Source organism: Colletes gigas, unplaced genomic scaffold (assembly GCF_013123115.1).
Source record: "Colletes gigas isolate AHSC1104 unplaced genomic scaffold, ASM1312311v1 Colletes_gigas_Sc00004, whole genome shotgun sequence".
Taxonomy (NCBI): Eukaryota; Metazoa; Arthropoda; class Insecta; order Hymenoptera; family Colletidae; genus Colletes; species Colletes gigas.
Genome location: NW_025106633.1, coordinates 8,368,998 through 8,389,861, shown reverse-complemented (window position 1 = coordinate 8,389,861; position 20,864 = coordinate 8,368,998). Strand labels below are relative to the sequence as shown.

Genomic DNA, 20,864 nt, shown 5'->3' with positions numbered 1-20,864 from the left:
CGTGTTATTTTTAAACGAAACGACGAAAACTCGGGTTGCAAAACAGTCTGCCGCCGCGCGAGCGAGAGGCCCCGGGAGTGTTTTCCTGGTGATGTGGCGCAGACCGTCTGCGAGAAACCCGTTTACCTTTAAACTCCTCTCTCGAGAAAAGGCGAACGCAAAAACCGTCGAGGCTCGAGGACGAAGGAGGCGGCGAGGAACGCATCGAGACAACAATGTGATCAAAAGCTGGCCCGAACGGGGTCAAACGCGACCGATATCCCGTGCGCCCGAAGTTTAATAATCCCATCAGCGAGACAGGAACGACGGACCACGGCTCGACGTGGCCGTGGAACGCTGGTTCTATATGGTGTCCACCGTCAACTGTTAGGGAGACCTGTCGATAGCCTAGATAGCTGTTCCAGAGATTCAAGTTTCACTCCGGAGAATGTAGGTGGTGGTCGTTTTTTGAACAGTCAGCCTGCTGGAGGCTCGTACAATCGTTTGAGAGACTCGAGTTCTGCTCGGACATGGAGTTCGAATATTCGAACATCAGAAGAGGAGACCTATCGATGGGTCTGGATAAGCTACGAACGCTTTAGTTTAACAGTATAGCTGCTGGGAGTCTAGACACCAGAGAATCGAGATTCACTGTGGAGAATGTAGGACGTTATTTTAGAGTCTAGCTGTATCCGAGATTCAGGGTTCGTCCTGATACCTAGTCAATTCTCTTGGGTCCTGGACTGGTCACTTGCAATCCGGTTTTCAAGAATATTACTCCCTGACAGTCTTCGTATACCTGATCCAAGAGATCAGAGGTGGAGATTGGGTCTAAATCGGGCCAAAGTTGATCCTGCAGTGGTGAGGACTCAGAAAGGACGTATATTTGGTAGCATGTTAATTCAGTGGCTTGATAAGGGTTTTGAGTGGAACCAATCCAAAATGGCGACTCCTGCGAGCGTCAGGGGTGCGCTAGTAGCGATGGATTTGAGCAAAGAACGCCCCTAACGAGCCGACAAACGACCATGTGCGTAAAATTGATCCCAGACTGCCGACGAGCATAACTGTATAATATTATTGCACCTGACAACCTGTTTTCGACTATTACACCTCCTCAACAGTCTAGGTATAACGGGTCCAGGAGATCGGAGTTGGAAATCAAGTCTAGCCGATCGGACCAAGCCGGTTCTGCGGTTGTAAAGACTCGGAAGAGTCGAATATCTGGTAGGAAACTCGTTAATTCCGTGCGCCGAAGTGGAGCTGCGAGTTGGACCAGTCCAGTGCCGTAGTATCTCGACGGAGGACGACTCCCACGAGCAGGTAGTGCGCTCGAATCCGGTGGAACGTCGAGAGAGAGTGAGCGAGAGAGTACGTGTATATGTGTGAGAAAGAGAGAGACAACCGTGGGGTATAAAATTGAACCTACACGCGGGGCCACAAAGGCTCGAATTTATGCCGGTCGAGGAGGCAGCAGCTGCGTTTTCGATTTTCCAACAGCTGGTGCCTTCGTGTCTCACGGACGTGGCGGCGCAGACTTTCGTCGTCCACTCGACTAGCCCTTAAAAGGCCTGGCAACGACAAAAGGCGGTCCCTAGGGCGACGGCGCGGCAGCAGGTCGGGACCCTGCGTCGGGTCTCTCCTCGAAAATGCTTCGGTTCCTTCGAATCCTCTAGGAATCGCCAGCTCGAGAGAACTCGAAGGAGCTCCAGTCTCTATCGATCCAGGCCGCTTCGTATCACGAAACTGGCTGGCACCCCGAGAGCCGTGCAAGAGGGAGAAAGAGGATCGTAGGGAGGGAACGCGAGAAAGAGTGACGAGGAAGAGGGGGGAGGAAAGAGAAATTTCCACTTTGGTCTTCAAAGGATGTACTGGTCAGACGACGGGTTTTCTGTTTTCTCCATCGAATTTAACGCTCCTCCCCCCACCTTCGTGCTCCTCCCACCCAGGGGCTTGATTATCATTACTATTTGAGGTTTCTCGGGTTCCGCGAGCCTCTGGCATTTTCCCCTTTGCCCAGACCGTTCCCCGTGCAGAGTGTAAAATGGAATTTACGGGATCATGCGAGAACGATCAGACCCGTTGCTACGCGCCGCGAATCGATAGGTCTTCGATTTCGAATATGTTCCCGGAGTCGCTCGCGAACGTAATTAACAAAATCAAAGGATCGTTTTAACCGATACCCTAAGAACCGATCCCTTAACTCTGATTAATCGACGCCTGGGGTTCTCAACCCTTTTCCAATATTATCATCGAAGGCTCGCGTTTCCGTATATCGCACATTTTTCAACGATATCGAGTTTTATCAAGTATCGACTATGGCTGCTACGTTCCCGATTCCTGTGCAACGCAAAGAATTTTTTTCTCGAAAACGCGTAGGATTTCGACGGTATGTCTATTCACCAAAAATGATTGAAATTAGCCCCCCAAACTGAAAGTAATTTTTTCAGAACGATTTGAAATTTTTTTTTTCACCGAAAAATTTGTCTACCTACTCGAATTTTTTTCTCGAAAATGAGTAGGATTTCGGAGGTATGTCTATTCACCAAAAATGATTGAAATTAGCCCCCCAAACTGAAAATAATTTTTTCAGAACGATTCGAAATTTTTTTTTCACCGAAAAATTTCAGCACCTACTCGAATTTTTTTCTCGTAAACGCGTAGGATTTCGACGGTATGTCTATTCACCAAAAGTGATTGCAATTAACCCCCCAAACTGAAAATAATTTTTTCAGAACGATTTGAAATTTTTTTTTTCGCCGAAAAATTGCACCACCTACTCGAATTTTTTTCTCGAAAATGCATAGGATTTTGGGGGTATGTCTATTCACCAAAAGTGATTGAAATTAACCCCCCAAACTGAAAATAATTTTTTCAGAACGATTTGAAATTTTTTAATTTTATTTTTTAATAACTTTTTAACGAAATCGAGTCTGAACACCCTATATAACAGTATAAGGTAAGATACTCAGTAATTTTTGAAATATTAATGATTAAAGTTTCAAATATTAGCTGCAGATACAATTTTAATCTATCGACTGACGATTACCACCATGGAGTAATGGTAAAGCAAGAGACTCCTACTCGGATAGGTCCAAGTTCGATTCCCGATACCCACATAACCTTTTTCTAACCTTTAAATAAAGTATCTATATATTTACTAAAACGTACATAAAAATATAAAAGTTTGGTATTGAAAATAATGACACTTCAATCACGGTTGTAGCATTTGTTAAAAAACTCACATGTTTTGTGTTAAAAAGATAACCCAAAGGAACGTTAGAAAAGAACAATGTTGTACAGCATGTACATGGTTTTCAGAGAATAAAGAAAGCATGCAACAGCGCCATATTCCTGATAATTTCTAACCTAAAACTAACCTAACCAAAACTTAAAACATTGTTCCTAAATTTTTAATTCAACGTGCATCGAGTTGACGAGTTTCGACTCATTTTTATTGGTAGCAGCGGCGGACCAAATAATCGAACAAGTCATCTATTGATTTTCTACAATGATGTTAATGCGAACGGAGTATCGAGTCTGTAGAGCACCATTCTAAAGACTCGGGGCGACCCCAAGCGCCATAGTTCGACGCTATAGCCTACGTCTTCGGTATTATTAAGTTACTCGGAGCACAAGCAAACAATTTCCTCTTGTTTCACGAAACGAACAATGCAGTCCGTTTCAATCAGAGACGCGCAAAACTGGTGGGATAAAAATGTTGAATGCAAGACGAGCGATTCTCTTATTCGTTGCTCCGAGTATGCACAACAAAAATGGGGAATTTGACCCTTCGAGTTGGCCGTTCATTTCCGTATTTATCAAGCGAATGATGCAATTCTTTCGTTGCCAGGATACTTTTGATACCTTGCAACAAAATATTTACACGTTTTATCGTCGACGAAATTAACCGCGATAAAGTAAATATTCTTTAGCATCCGAATATGCCAATTTGATTCACTACGTAAGCAGAACGTCGTTTCCGGATTGCCGCCACGGTCCGGTTCGTTCGTTTCGTCAAACCAGTAGGTCCAGTTTAGCAGGGCCTAAGTGTACCTGTTATATGGGCGTCGCATAAATTAAGGAGACGCGGTTAATTTCGCTCAGTGCTTCCCGACCGATTGCTCTGCAAAAAGGGAAGCCTTTGAATAATTGTTTACCCCGTGATCGGGAAATTAAAGGATGCAGTAATTACTGGTCGAAATATTGTCGAATTATTAACCAATTTTTTTTTCAATTTAAGCTCGAACTCTTTACTTTACGTTTTATCAAAATCGGCGTCTAACAGTTCGCGATGTTCCCTTGTTAGTCACGTCCGATGACTAACGAGTCCTTACGAGCACGGTTTCCTTAAGGAAATTAGCGTAGTCACCTGGCAAGCCTGTACTTGTACGTACTTTTACGATCCGGTCGCACCTCGTATCTTTACGAGTTCATTCTACATGAGGAATCTGGTAAAATCGTTCGAAATTGCGTCAAACGTGTAAAACAAATGGGACTCGACCGTTATTTGGTGTTTGAGTACCGTGTAAGGTCATTGAAATCCAGAAGCACCCAATACGATTTGAAAGGGAATAAAAAAATAGATCGAAAACGAAGAGCAACATTTTTCCGTGCGAGGCGTCGCTCTCGCGAAAATGGGCGGTGAAGATCGAACGGCGCGCGTGCATTTCGAGACTCGCGTGCTCCGCGTATATTAGAATCGATTTTTTACGAAAACGATTACTCGTATGAAAAAACTCCATTCCGCATTTTCGACGTACTTTTTCGAGAGGAATCGCCGTGACACGGTCGTTTCGCTGTATTTTTACATATGCCGTCGTAACGTTGATTTTCCTGGACATCGACCATTTTCGCGAGGCTCTAAAACACTACAGACGGAAGAAAACTAATTTACTGCGAAATTTCGACCAAGATCCACGATTCCGGCGTAAAAGTTTTTTACTCGGGGGCAAAAATACACGGTCAGATAACTGGCTTTCCGGAGTTAGAATCTCCTAGGATCTGGCCCGAGGTACCCACGCGTTTCCCTGTGTAAGCGGAACGTGCGATACGCGGATCTCCGTGAACTTGTACGTCTCGATTCCATTCGCCCTTTGAGCATAGGTGAGTTGTTCGTTAGAAGTTCGCGTAAAACGAAACGAGGACCAAGAAAACGATACCCGTCCGTGCTCCAGACGCTGAACCCAGAAAGAGCTCGAGCCCTTAATTCGAAGATATTTTTCAGACTAAATACAAAAATGTTTAGTTTTATTTAAAAATTTCCATGACCAAGTCGTCATCCCCATTTGGGTTGGGAATATTCGTGACAGGTTCCTATCGATTCCTTATTTGCTAAACAAAGAGTTCACGAAAGCTTCGACCAAACAAAACCTACCCGTAGCAAGCCTAAATTCCTCGATAAAAGCAGTTAACGAACCTCCATTAATCTTACTCTGGGAGCGTCTCTTTCGAATTCTTCGAGCGTCCCCCGAATACGATTCCAGCCATAACCATGCGTTGTACGCACGCCCGCATATCCGTCACAAAGAACTACAAATTTCCACGGGCTGTAACCTAAAGGGTACTCTCCGCGAGAGTTTTACCAGTCGTTTCTCTCCCCCTCGTTTTCCTTCGTGGAACTGATGTAGGACTTCGAAGAAAGGGAGAGCGAGAGAGACGACACCACCGACAACCCGTATGCGTCACCCGTGCCCGCATGCCGTTGCAGCGAATTATAGAGAGAGAAAGATACATATATAGGGTGGACTAAGATTGATGGTTCTTGGCTACGTGTAGCGTTCGTCGAAATAAGAAAAAGTCTTGGGCGAATCTGGGCCCAGGAATCAACGATTCTCGAGTCGCGTCGAAAACGGTTCTGACACAGATAGCGATGGGATTCGATGCGATTCAAAAATTAAAAAAAAGTTGGGGGAAAATATACAGGGTGCCCAAAAAGTTTCGGACCAAACTTATGCCACGTGTTTCTAGGGTCGAATAGATAAAAAAAGTTCTTATAAACTTATGCCCAAAAATGCTCCATTGAAAAGTTACGAGCTTTTAAAAATATTTATTACTTATTGAAACAGTTGCAAGAAATGTTCGAAAATGGCTTCCATTCGTTAAATTAGTATTGAAAACAATAGTGAATTCATTTTTAATACATTTTTGTATCTGTAAATCTTTGAACGCTTGTATTTTTTCAATAAAGCATTTTCGAACATAAGTTTATATGAACTTTTCTCGTCTATCTGACCTCGGTAATACTCGGTATAAGTTTGGTCCAAAACTTTTTGAACACCCTGTATACATAAAATATTTAAAAAATTCCCCAGGGTGCAAAGGTTTGCAAATTGGCCTAACACGTAACCCATATCGTGATGTTTCAAAAAACGTATAGAAAATCCAGAATAAAAAAAAAACTATTTATATGTTAAAAATAATTTTATCGAAAGCTTATGATAAAGTCGAGCAAATCAAACTTTCGAAAATTGTCTCGAAGACGCTGGTCACGATATATTTTGTGAAAGATGAGGATCGAACCGTTCGAGTTGGACACCCTGTATATAGCGAGAGAGTAGAATCCCCGACGTTTCCCTTGCTCGTATAATGATGGATATTGTGGCCAGAGCCCTCGAGGTAGGCTCGTCCTCTCCCTTCAGTGGGTCTGAGCGCGACAACAATCGTCCCAGGTAACGCTGGAGGTTCGTTCGAGAAAGGTTTCCGTGAAAAGTTTCCGTGGCGACCCGCGCCTGCAGCCTTTTCACCTGGTGTCCGTGCACCTTCCACGGTGTCGTCGTCGTCGTCGTCGTCGTCGTCGTCGTCGTCGGGCGCGGGCGATCGCTGCCGGAGCTATTGATAAATCCGCCCCGGAGTTTTCAGGAACCGGGGCCGAGCCATTCGGGCTGTTCGACTACTTGCAATTCCCAGGCAACCTGGACTCGCGTTTTCGATCGACCAAAGGGAACCTCTCTTTGTGCATCGCTGGGACAATTACAGGGACATCGTGAACGAGTCGGGGGGGATGTTAATGCTGGTGGAGGATTTGGGCCATAAACCATGTTCCTTTGGAAACGCGATTCGAACGTTCTTGGAGCTCCTTAGGGTACCTGTAACAAGATTTCTCGTACGACGAGTCACCCGTAATCCCGATGAACCGTTCGTCGTGAGCATTGTTAGACGCTGCAAGCTCCCAATACGCTGTTATAGCGTTCAATGTTTATGGCGGGATAATGAATTTTAGCGCTAAACACCCGGAGAATATCGTTCGATGATTTCCAACCGTCGAATAGAAACTTTACTACTTTGACTCTCGGTATACACTAAGTACGAACTCATCGATATTTTTAAATGTTAATTATAGGTATTTCCAACTAGTAATTATTTATTAGAAAAAATAATTCTAATTGTTCGTAACTAAAGAAGACTCGATAATATTTCTGCATGACATTAAATTTTTAGCCCAGTTATTATTTTCTGGGCGAATATGACCAGAACCCTGGACATTGTAAATAAGTATGAATTATAGGAAACCGTGAGAACCTCAAATATCGTGTAAGATAATACTCTTGGAGGCTCTGGACTGTAGACCATGTCCCTTTGGAACATGATTCAGACATTCCAAAGCTTTGTCAGGTACCTGGAAGCAAGTTTTCTTATTGGTGAGTCGTCGGACCCCTGATGAATCGTTTTCCAAGAGTATTATAGTCGTAAAATAGAAACGTAAATTGTAGCGTATAATATTTACGAGGTAAATATAAATTTTATTAGTAAGAATCACGAATATTCTGCACTTTTTGCCATAAACGAACTTTATCTTTCAAACCTAACCCAGACCAAAACGATATAACTGTAAACGTATATCGAAGATTCTTCGAACAACTGCTATGCAATTTTACACAAAATTCTCGAAAACGACTTAACTAAATTACAACTAGTAGCAATTATTATACTCAAATCGCCCGCGAAATCGACGCAGATCGCGATTTATGATAATGGCGCAGCAAATTTGTGAAGTGCTCGCGTGCGACAATTAATTCGCTCTCGGTTACCAAACGAATGACAAGAGAAACTTGTACGTCAGATCTGTGCCCCGAAAGTTTTAAAAATAAGTTCCTACGCTCATAATCGTTACTTGTAACAGAAAACATTTTGGTGGAGCAAATAATTGTTATTATATAACCTCTTTCTTTGGTTTGTTTACGACAGAAATCCTGGAAAAAATGGCCCTCTACGCTAGCGCCGCCAGCGACGAAACGACAAAGCTCGACCAGTATATCTGCGCGGAACATATACCGTGCATCTCCTGCTGACTCCTGCATAGTTATAGCAGTTGTGTTTTATGGTTTTTCTACTAGCAGGGATCTGGTAACAGGGAACACAACTATGTTTTGGCCCCGGTGTTCTTAGAAATAAGTCTCGACTGAATCTGTTAGCACGAAATCCGACGGTCTCGGGCTCGATCGCAAGAAGAAAGGCAGTACTGTATCTGTTTCGTATTCTTACGCTTCGAAGTACGTTGTTCCGTTCAATTTTAAAGTGAATAAGCGGGCTCTGGGCTGCTTCTGATAATTTTGCATTGACGTGATCGGAAAAGGCGAGCTAGTAATCGAACGTGAAGGCTGATAGCTGGTTGCACTGCGACACTTTATCGCGTTATTGACGAATGTCGCGGTATCATATCGCGGCAGAGAAGCGATGATGCAGACACTTCTTGCGGTATATAGATTGCAACGAACGTAATGTTAATGTTTCCGTTTATGTACAGGGTGGACCATTTAAACAGGAACACGTTAATATTTTTTACGTTTCTTTCAAGGAACGAACCTGAACTTTAGATTTAGGGTTAGGTTCTCAAGTTAGTATCCTGAACTTTATTTTTAAGGTTATGTTAGCATGCATAAATGACTAATATGTATTTCTGTGTATAAAAAAAAACAAAATTCTGGGAAGGTTAAAATTGGAAAAGCGTTGCACGTAGCATATTCGTTCTTTGAAACCTTTCTCGAAGTACCTATGAAACCTTTCTCGAAGTACCTATGAAACCTTTTTCGTATCACCATTTTCCTCGTAGCTTCCTTTATGTATCTGAGAAAAGCATTATACTATGCATGCAGCAATAATAGACAAAATTTGCTACAATTATGTTGCTCGCGAAAGTCTGCAATATACTCTGTGTAATTCTTTGAAATAATTAACATGAATTATTTCATCGACGTTTTCACGCGTTCCTCTCCAGACAAACATGCCTTAAATAATATATACAAATAAACAAACTATTGAATTGACGATAGTAAATAACGTTTGAAACGGAACCAGAATAAATGACGGGAAATAAAATACAATTTTCGAGTAACGGTAATAATTAAAAATTAACGTGCAAGTTAAAATTTTGCACGCTTATTTTCAATTATTATCGGTACTCGAAAAATCAATTTTACATGTCGTTGTACCTGATCCGATTACAAATGGTACATGTAATATTTGTAGAAATCATTTCTCTGGATTCTTAGTAGAAATCGGTGGGTTTGTGATTTCCCTATAATTCCTTCTATTTTTGTTCGATTCGGATTAAATTTTGTTTCGTTGCTTTTTATATTCCGGCGGAAAGTACACACTGCTTAATTTGCACGCGGAAGATATTCTTATCGGTATTTCCTCACGGTCAACTCTGTGTTTCCTTATCTCGTTTAACCAACAATATTAGGGTCCTTATTACTTAGGAAACACGGCAAGGAAACCTTATCAAAAACAATAGAAATTTTGAAAATTTTCCTATATCAATTCGCTTATAATGTATGTTAATTTTTCAAAATTTTCAGTTAACCTATAGTTCAATATCATTGTTACTTTATTTCATTCATCAAAATGCCGCAATAGCTTGGTTAAAACTGATTAAATTATCATGCTTTATTAGTTTCCGGCCTATAAAGAATGGAAACATTATAATCGAAGAAAATGCGGACAGAATATTATCATTTTAGTATTCGTTACATACTTAAACGCATTAATAACTTGTATCATAAATAATATCTAATAAATTCTTTCGTCTGAATAACAATTGTCTTTAATTAATTGTGATCGATCGGATAAATTATTTAATCGTTCTAATACTTATAGCGCCGTTAATTTCTGCAATAAGAAAATAAAAAATAAGAATAGTATTAAGCGATGTACGATCGTTTCCGTCTAAACAGTCCACCCTATAGATCGATCGGATAAATTATTCAATCGTTCTAATACTCATGACGCCGTTAGTTTGTGCAATAAGAAAATAAAAAATAAGAATAGTATTAAGCGATGTACGATCGTTTCCGTCGAAACAGTCCACCCTATAGACCGATATAAAATTGCTTTTCGATCTTTGCTCCAAGTCATTCGCGTCACGGAAATATCAAACGGAATCGTACTCGCGATACATATTCAAAAAGAAAAATTGCAGCTTTAAGTAATACTCTATGAATTTTGATACGCTCTGGCGCGAGTCGCGGGGAACGGCTGATATAAATAATTGCATCCCATCGGCGGAACAGGCCCGAGAATGACGCCAGAGTCTTGACGAGGACGCATAAAAGAGATCTCGAGCCGACAGTGAACTTCAGAAAGTGTTGCATACGTTTTCCCTCTGCAAAGGAAATGACTGCTTATTTTCGACCGTGACGTATCGACAAAAGGCGATCGCGAGGGATCTGATGACAATACCATCGAGGACGCACACATAAAGTGCTTCGTTTCCATATCGACGCGAACACGTTCCAGACTGTGGAAACTCGTGTATTAATTCGTGCATTAATATGCAGTTGCATGCATCGATGAAGATATTCCGATACCAATCACCCGGGGGGTGGGGGGATCGAGGCTCTGTCAAGAACTCACCTACTTCGTGATTTTGCAACATTCGAATAAAATTTTTATCTATAAATATGAATTAATCGTCAACTACTCCGCTGTAGGCAAAAATGGTAACAATTGAATGGTGTAATTAGTTCTTCTGTAAATGGACGCGTAGAGGTCATACGAAGGTCACATGTTCTGAGACGGAATCGTGTAACTTTCGATGCGCTAATGGATGCAGTTCATTATTATCTACGAAAAAGTATTGAGCTGTTTATATCGAAAAATCATTAGTTTGGAAGATATTTTGATCTTAACATTGTTAAGTGATAGACAAATTTTTAATCTGTAGTAATAAAAACCAAGAAATATTAAGAATTGAAATAACTTTGAAATTAATGTAATTTCTTCTTTTATAAAAAAAAACATTAATACAAGTATATAAATGCTTTTCTAAAAAGGCCCAAAATAGAATGGTCGAGAATGATTTTATTTACCCAATAACTATTTACATGAATAAACAGCACGAACGTCCGTCGATAAAAAGCGCGGATCGTAAATATTATTACTCGCAAAATAAACGAGAAGATTCTAGGGTCCCAGGCGGCGCGGCCATTGTGCCCAACGGGCCAGGGTCTGTTGACTTTATTAGTCGATGGTCGAGTACCTACACGGCACGGTGGGACAGGACGAGTTCCGTTCGGCTCGAATTTCGAAACTACTCGTGTATTTCGAGTACGTCGACACTACGAACGCGTCATTTTCACGGATGAATCGCTTGTAAAACGAAAATAAACGCGTGGGGCATACCATCGGTCTCTCTCTCTCTCTCTCTGTCATCGTCCAACGACCGTGTTCAAGGAAATTTCTTGGCTTCCAAAGGGCCATGACCCAAAAGAGACGGAAGAGGGGGCGGTTAAGACTAAGCTAATGTAAGTCGAATTGTCACGACCAGCCTCTATGGCCGAAACTATAGTTTTCTAGGGGCCTCAGCAGGCCCCTTCTACATGAGGGGGGAAGGGGTTGTAGAAGACACCGATTTCAACGAAATTGGCGTGGAATGGTAAGTATCAGCCCACAAAATTCGCAGGTACGATTATTAGCCGAATATGTCTAGAAGCTTTTGAGAAAAGAAAGATACTTTGGGAAATTTTACTTGGAATTATTTTCAAGAATGATATAGATTTTATGCAACCGATGATCGTTAATAATTTCATGTTATGAAAAAGATGAATGAAAAATGTTTATCAAGCTATGCTATATATGTACATTAACTATACTGTTCCAACAAGAACGGTCGAGGCACAGCCTACGCGTTAACTTTCTACCCCGAGTTCAAAGGCTGTGGAACAAACTTTGTTACATTATTAACTCTCCGACAAGTTATTTATCGATTATCAGTAAAATATTTTAATGTTAAAGACGAATGTAAAAATATATCTTCACATTTATTTTGGTCAACGTGGTTGATAAAATTTTTTTTAAATTTTCAACGCCGCCTGACCGTGCCCTTACAAATGGCTGATTGAAGGATCCGCAAGTATAGTTGCATAGTAATGACATTTTATGTATTTTATAACGCGATGATCTCACAATTTAATAACACGTAAAATGTGATTAGTATGTAAATTTATTTACGGGCTCCTACTGTCGCTCGAACTTGGTACACGATCAAAAATTACTTCCCGATAGAATTAGGGTTAGGTTATGCTTCTATTCGTTGTTAGATACTTTTATCTAGATAAGAATTTTGCCCATCTTTGGATGGATGATGTCCACTTCCTGAAAAGCCCAGGTGAACCTGGCGCCTTTCTTCGGCCACCACCTGCCCGTCCCTCGCAACAAGCCGTTCTCACCAGCGCACGCTTTCCGTGGAGGATATTCTCAGGCAGCCTGGCCTGCCGCCTCGTTTCGAAACGAGAATGGGTGAGCTGTAATTCCACGTCGATCGATAAAGAAAACGCTTTCGATTCCCCTCGCGTTTCGTAGCAAGAACGAACGGGTGAAACTGTAAGGTGTACGCCTCGGTTCGGATCTAACAAAATATTTGACGACACTGTACGAACATAACCCCAAAGCTCTGGCCACTAATACGCGATCGTACGCGACGCCCCAAAAGCGGAGACAGGCAAATTTCTTATCTGGATAAAAGTTTCGAGCACCGAACAAAAGGTGGGGATGTTTTTTAATAACTAAGAAATTTGTTTGAAATTCACCGTACTTTGTAAAAAAAAGAAGACAGAGGGGCTTTCGGAACACACGGTAACATTGTGGAGAATAATCTGCAACACGCCCGCAACCTCCACGTACGGAATAACCAATTTAGTGAATATTTATTGCTGAATTAGTCTTTGTGGATCCTTATCCTCACCTCAGCCGAGAAGCTGCTGGTCGTAAACGACGATGGACGTTAATGTAAACGTATTGTATGCTAAAGGGTCTTTATTCGTAAATAGAAACGAATAAAACAATTTACGAAGGATAGGTCGCCACGGAGGGCAAACATGAATTTTTTCTAACCCATTAAGTAGCAGAGCCCTATTTAGAGGACGTACGGAAAATACTTTTTTAACCTGCATTCAAATTTATTTAAATATCGTGTGATGTTAAGATATAAAGTTCAATGACCTTTGCTAATATGACAAGTAATGGTTAGACACGAACAATCGAATTACTTGCAACAAAACTCGAACAATTTGTAATAACTATGCGCACATAACCTCCAATTCTTTTGATCGATGGAATAAATTCTACGATAAATCAGCGAAGAAGAATACTGAGTTGAATACCACCCTAAAATCTAATCTCGTTCGCTGTACAATAGAACGAGAAAGGAAACGGAACGTTGAAAAATTCTATGTTCGTAAACGTGACGACGCGCGAAATAGAAGAAGAAGAAACGTTACTAGGAAGAAGGAGGAGCACACATTGTTTATCGCGACAGTATCGCATTTCTCTCGGCGGATGGCCGGATGGGCGAACCCATGGATCGCCAGTAGAATCCTTCTGACAAAGGAAAGAAGGAGAAACCACGGAAGGCAGAAAAAAAAAACGAACAAGGCACAGAAACGCGTTGTATGCACACCTTCCGTCCCAACACACGCATGTTTCCAACTTATAGATCCTTTACGCGCCGAAAATCATGCTACGAACCCTTTTGGACTTTTTAAATAAATCATATCTAGACACATTTTATCTTTTCTTATTTCGACAAAAATCGAAGCTCTGAACTTTTCAACGGCAATATACTCGTTTGTAAAAATTAATAAAACTGTTCTTTCGTTCGAATCATTTTTATCTTGGAATTAAAATAATATCGTAAGGAACGCGTCTGAAAGAATCGTGACGTATTCGTTTCCGTTAATTTCTCGACGGAGAAGACCAGTTAGCGCCGCGCATTTACCCTTCGCCAATGACGAACACACTTCGCTTACGGGTTAATGTTTCACGAGGCAGTTTCAGAGATGACAGAAATATTGCGCAAGAATATACCTGGTAACCTTTTCGGTCGGTGTCACTCGGTCAGGCACACAAATGGTTTGATTCTGTGCTTGGTTATCGGTAGAAATAAGAACTACGCACAGCGAGCACACGGCGAAGTTATGGCTTCGAACGGGACGAGTTTCGTATCGGGACTATCTTCACTCTGGTAGACCGGTGTATATATCGGGTCAACCGGGCGTCGACTGAAATTTAAATCACGCTATCTGACAGAACCGCAAATATTTGTCGAGATTTCTCACGCGTCCGTTCGATCGTGCCAAGTTCACTTGCGGCACTACGACGATCAGTGGTAATACCAATGATCATATTTAGTATAACAACTTGTACGGTTCGAATACGTTCAAACTATCCCAAGTATTGATTGGATAATCGAACCACTAAAAGTACTATTCGAACGATCGATTTAGATTTCTGTCTACCAACGTGCCGATTATTGCGACAAACTTGTGAAACTTTGCTCGATTCGTGATTCATAGGTCTTTAACAACTTATAAAGATACTCACAATGAGTAACGTCAACTACGTTTGCGAAGGTGGCTCACATACGGTGTATCTTTCGAATCGATGCCTCTTCTTAACGTTTTTATCGTAACACGAAGCACACGACCTTGGGAAGAGCAGAAAGAAACGTTGGCTAGCAGATATTGACGGTGAAAAAAATACTTGCCCGTCTCGTACAGTGTATCGTGCAACTATCGACAGAACCCCGTGCGGTTTCCCCTAGCGAAAAGGTCTGTTTGTTCGCGAGCTCTGAACGCGTGACGAGCATGAGTCGAGAGAAGCATTGACGTAGCGAGACAGAGCCGAGCGAAACGATCGACGGATAACCACGGAAAAGGAGACCACGCATACTGACAGCGACGTACCCTATCGTACTCTGACGCATTGTTTGTCGTTTATTACATTGTTTCGAACTCGCGTGCAAAGAAAAATATATCCGGTGTACGTTCCGCGAGATACGAAATGCCCGCCGGAGGGCGTATCGATTCGGACAAAACATCCGTGGCCAAGTGTACCCGTTCTCGAAACACGTTCCGACAAACCAGACGGAGGTCGTGTTTTTCTACATCGGGAACGCTTATACGTTGCTCGCGATCGGCAGTTGCCGTAAGAAGTACGACAGAACTCAGTTTTCCTACCGTATGGGGTAACACTCCCGCGTCGCTGTCATGCCTTCGATGTCACACCGTTTCTGTGTGCGAACGGTTGAAAGCAGAGGCCACGATGATAGTATCAGACGCACGTACACACTGTGTGACACCGTAGAAGGCACACGCATGTACGCACGCCAGCGCGCACAGCACCTACACACACGCTTGCGGATATGTGAACAACCACCACCGCGCGGTACGCGATTCACACAACCGAACTCGATGGCGGCGCGCGACAGACTGAGACGAAACGCGGCTCGCTAGACTGGAAGGGGAGGTAGCCGCGCGGTGGGGCTGAAGTGGCTCTGGTGGGGGGAGGCTCGCCGCAAGGATGTGCCAACGCCGCCACGGTGCCCCGCGCCTATTGCACCCGCTACGATACGGTCGATAAGTGCTCTGTCGACATGGGTCGATAAGATTTAACGTTGTTCTTCTCTTTTATGTATTTAACTATCTGTGCCAGCGCTCGTAAGTAGTTTTTAGCGATAGCAGAACAATACGGTAATTCTGTATCTACACTTCGGCCGCACGCCCTTTTCGGAATACAAAACCAAATGTAGAAGACGAACACGAAATGTACGATACAACGGAAGATATAATTTTAAATTAATAGGCAATATCATTGCCAGTGATACACGATCATAAATCACAAGCATCGTTTGTAATTTGTTTCGAATATGATGGTCATTAAAATTGATCGAGAATCGATCAAGGTGTGGAAAACCTGTAACAATTACGAAACTATCGAACAGTTCTAACGTCCGATCGTTTGATAATGTACATACTGTCCATTTTTTCGCAGGTCAGTGTAATATACTAAATCAAAGGGAAAGTGTACGAGGCGCTTCGAATTGTAAATTTCATACTACGTAACCTATGGTCTCTCCTATATTATGATTTTATCGATTGACATTAAATGTAAAAGTACAGAGACGGTATTGGTACGTAAGTAGTTTTAAAGGAATACTATACACCTTTTACATATGTCCCCCTTTGATCGAGAAGTATGTCGTTCGGTATAAGTCCCGAGCTCGATTTGTTTAAAAATATATTTCTAACTATTTGAGAAGATCACAATTTCTTTCAATTAAGTGTTACATCGAGCCAATTTATTTTGGTCCTCCTCGACAACGAAATATGACATTAATCTAGGATACAGTGAATCAACGCACATTTATTTTCACACGCTACAATACGTACAAAATATAAAATTAACAGAATGCAAATCTTGCATGGAGCCCTTTATTATTCATTCACAATTAAAACGTTAACGTTTTCGAGCATGTGTTGGTCTACCTCGAATGTAACATAACATAATAATCTGCGTAAAATATAAAATATTCTCACTTTAATTCACTATATTCTACGTTAATGTATATTTCGTTGGTCCGGCAGATAAAAATATATTCGACTGCCGTAACTATGGAACCGCTCTGTACTGTACATCCCTGGGTCCTACAGGGTTTAATATCGTGAAGGGTAGCCGAGAGGAAGGAAGATAGGGGCGACCCTACAGCGAGGGAGTGCTGATGCTAAAGCCGCGAGCATGAAGGGACCTTCAAATAAAAAAAAAAGGTAGGACCTACTGAGCGAACGAACGAACGAGGAAGGGAGAGCGAGAATCCGGTCCCCCTTCTTTCGAGCCTGGGGAAAGGCCGCACCCACGCTGTTCTTCAAGATCACACTAGGTCCCTGCTGGCACAGCCCTGAGCGAGTAAGTAAACAAGCCGAAGTTCTGGTACTTCGATATGGAACGAAGCATTTTCCACGAGGTTGGGTACCCTCGTGAAGCGCAAACGGTCGCTCGCGCGGAGCACGAGCCTTCCAGTTGGGCCACCATGAAGAAAACGAAACGATAATGGAAGCCCGTAAGATGGGAACGTGTCGGTCGTCATGTAAGCAGAAACCATCGAAAATTCGACCGATCCGCAGCGTGAAATATCGTATGGACGATAGTTTCCAAGACACGAGACAAGTTTCGTTCCATTGAATCGCGTACAGGGACGAGCGAGACTTATACAGGTCTGACCATTGTTACTCCGATCACACGACGCTTGCACAATATCGACGAAGTTGCGCTACGTTTTACCAAGCGACACCTTCGTATTTACAGCGAATTCGCGTCATCTAGCCACGGTGACGTACTGCGGCAATACACGAATACGAGACAATCAGAATGCACATACTTTGGGCCAACGAGTTGATCGCCTTTGGTCAAGCCAAAGTCAACACGTGGCAACGCCGCGCTACAGCTGTCATATCGCGTCACGCATCGAGTCAAAGCTCAACTTATTCTACATAAGTGTTTTATAAGAGTCGCCGGATTCTGTCTCCCTCCGTGCGGCGATACGAACCGCTGGAACTAACACGACACAGCGACTGCACACTATCAAACTTTGTTCCTGGTAAAAAGCCATTTCCGAGTTAAAGGACAGCGTTGCGTGGCCATGGTATTACTACTCGGCCCGTCCCGGCGTTAACTCGTGGCGTTCTCATGCCGTCCGCCTTTTCCCTCTCCCGAAATCCCAGACGGGAAAGTGAGTTTCGGAACATGATTGTTAATTTTACGTAACGTACGGCTTGTCTGCTTGCTAGGAACAAGTTTCCCCTCCAGCTTTTACCCAGATCTCCGCTCGATACCGGACTTGAATTTTCTCTCCGTTTCCCAATCCCTGTTCTGGTCGATAAAAAAAAAGAAAAAAAAATCTTATTTTCCATTTTTTGTGCAAGAAGAAGAGGTTAGGTTCGAAGCCTCCGGGGCTGTGCCTCTTTATCGCGCGAGTTATTCGGTAGACGATGATATACGAACAATGCGAATAAATAATAACGACAACGAACGTTGACGGGGAAAAAACTACTTCGTGCAGCTCTCGTAAAAGTTCTCACGGTCTCGAGGAACGTTTTCATTCGGTCGCGAACGAGACGGAGCAGACTGCTTCGACGTGCTTTCGAAAAACAAACCGATATTATCGGCACAGCTATGTTAACTTTGCAGCACGAGGAAGAGGGGACGAGGCGAACAAAGAGATGGAGTGACAGTGAAAGAGAGGACGGAGGGATAGGGTTAGTCTGTATCAACTGTGCACCCTTATCAATTGGAAAATTGGTGTGTGCAGTGGGAGCGGAAGAGGAGGGGACTCGACTACGTTCACCGATGGAGGGGGAAGAGCGATTAGGTTTACGCGTCAGGGACGTACGCGTCGGGAGGTCGTTTGGGAGGGGCCACCAAAGAAATTGTATCGAGTTCGGGTGTAATTTTCCAGTTTTCGAACCTTCGTCGAACACGTCGGACGGAGGGAGGGGGGGATCCTCTAAAGTCAGAAATTGTTTTAACGATCCTGCATTGTCTATGCACCCTCGCGAATTAGAAATTTCAGCCTACCGAGCGAAGAGCCCTGGTGGCGAGAAGGGTGACTCGTACAAAAGCCAGGGGCGTATCCAAGGAATAGAAGGGAGCCTTTGTGTGCACGCTGAGAGAACCAAGAGAACGAGCAAGTGAATCAGCCGAAGAGGACAGGAGAGGGACGGGAACCGAGCGAAGGAGTAAACGAGGAAGAGAGATAAGGCGCTTAGGGCGCATGCGTCACTCGTCGTGGGCGTCGGGAATGTGTTGACACGAGAACCTGAGAGAACGTTGTGGCTCTAACGCCACGACGCCCGGGTTATCGTCGATGCGGTTCCCATACTGCGGGTCCACCCCGTTCTCGCAAAATCTGGGTCTCTTCCCTTCCGTTCCGATCGCAAAATTGCGTCTGACGTTGCCAATGGTCGACCGTACCTTATCGAAGCCGACGGTGATTCAGAAAATATTACGCAGACGACCGAGTCGAACGGAAACGTCGGAAACCCGACGCGATGACCCGTCCGACGATTCGTTTCTCTCGATGTTACTTTATCCTTTTTTTTTTTAAATTACTGCACCATGAAATGGTACTCGTGACACGTCGAGTCACCAATCAGTGATTCATGCCTCGTAAAATAGCGTCGAGACTAGGGTTGAGACTATTGGAATATTTTATGAGTATTCGAATATTTAACTACTCGAATGCAACTGATAACGTATCACGCCATTCGGGTACTACGAACATCTAAATATTTAACGAGTGCACAAAATATTGGAATTATGGACGTTGAATGTTTGAATCGTTTCGACCAAGGCAGGGCCTATTCCAGCATCATTATTCCTATATTATTATTAAAATAATTACACGTCGTACAGTCCATATATTTGATCAGAAAACTTGGACGAGTTGTCCCAACTCTGGTCGAAACTCGGACGAGCAACGTCAACCGATGCCCCGGTCGTAATTTCTAATTTAACTTTTCCCAGTTACGTCGTTGCCGAGGGCCTATTTTTCACGAAACTTTTATCCGATGCTTAGAGGCTCGCGCTACAATCCTTGGGGTTGGGCTCGAGGAAATAGAGAATGGCGCTTCGTAGCAGCAAATGGTGTGCTTCTTCGCGCAGTAAATTTATATTCGGCCAGGTACCGCAAATATAGACGAAAATATATCCGTATAATTAAATTCTAGCCACTTATCGATGGTTTGAACGAATCGTACGATACTATCCTAACGTTACGTAAAAATAATTTCCAACAACGTTTAATTTTGTTCGACGTCTATAAATGTTTCAAATGTTTATAGAATATGGTGGTAATAAAAGTGCAAGAATTATAATCGCGAATAAGAAATTTCAGTTACCATTACGCCGCGGCGTACGAACTTTTATGCATGAGCCAGAACCCTCCACAACCACTTTTGAAAAATTCTATGCATTTGTAAGTAGACTTCATAAACCAATAAGAAGATCGTGATTGTCGAATAGCGAACATCTTGTACCCATTTAAATGTCCGAAGAAACTTTTAATTCGACTGGATTTGTAACCACACAATTTATGCAGTAGTAAAATCTATGTACGTTGTAACTGTACCCTAACCTAACCGGAGCAATTCCATTTTAAAACGAAACAAATAAAACACGCGTTATCTGCGATAAAATAACTCGATTTCACGCCGGGGTTTGTTTACATCCGCAAATTAATTAACAGTGCATTTACACCTTTATCGGGCGTGTACGCGTAGGTAGATAAAACCCGCGATTAATAAATGGTGGCAAGCATCGATTGAGAGAAGCGTCGAAAAATTATTGCATACTGATCGAAGCAACAAAGTTTCACTATCTATAGCTATGTACAGAGAACTATTAGTGTTGCTTTGTATGTACATATAGACCAAGCAAAAAATCCGAAACATTGCAACTACGAACGAACGACGATAAATATTTCTGTCGGGTTGATCGGAACACTTTTCGTTTCGAACGATGCATCCGCCGCTGGTTTCGTTGCGTATTGTCGGCAAAATAACGACTAACCATCGAGTACAATGTACCTCGGCTACGTTGCGCGAAAACACAACGAA

At 42.7% G+C, this 20,864-nt stretch overlaps 1 protein-coding gene across 7 annotated transcripts in view; it reads right to left on the bottom strand.

Annotated features, from left to right (window-relative positions):
* Nucleotides 1–20,864, bottom strand: part of LOC122405227 (RING finger protein 44) — a 41,885-nt gene that overhangs the window by 19,999 nt on the left and 1,022 nt on the right. For 2 of the 7 annotated variants that reach the window (XM_043409798.1, XM_043409802.1), the window contains exon 1: nt 15,432–15,976. The exons of 3 other annotated variants lie outside the window; for them this stretch is intronic. Coding sequence is in view for 1 of the 4 variants with exons in the window: in XM_043409804.1 (XP_043265739.1) it covers nt 15,432–15,571 (140 nt within the window). In the remaining 3 variants the exon portion in view is untranslated. Of the gene's footprint in view, nt 1–14,280; nt 14,475–14,796; nt 14,900–15,431; nt 15,977–20,864 lie in introns of those variants that run through there. 2 more of the 7 variants (XM_043409797.1, XM_043409804.1) reach the window with 2 other exon arrangements.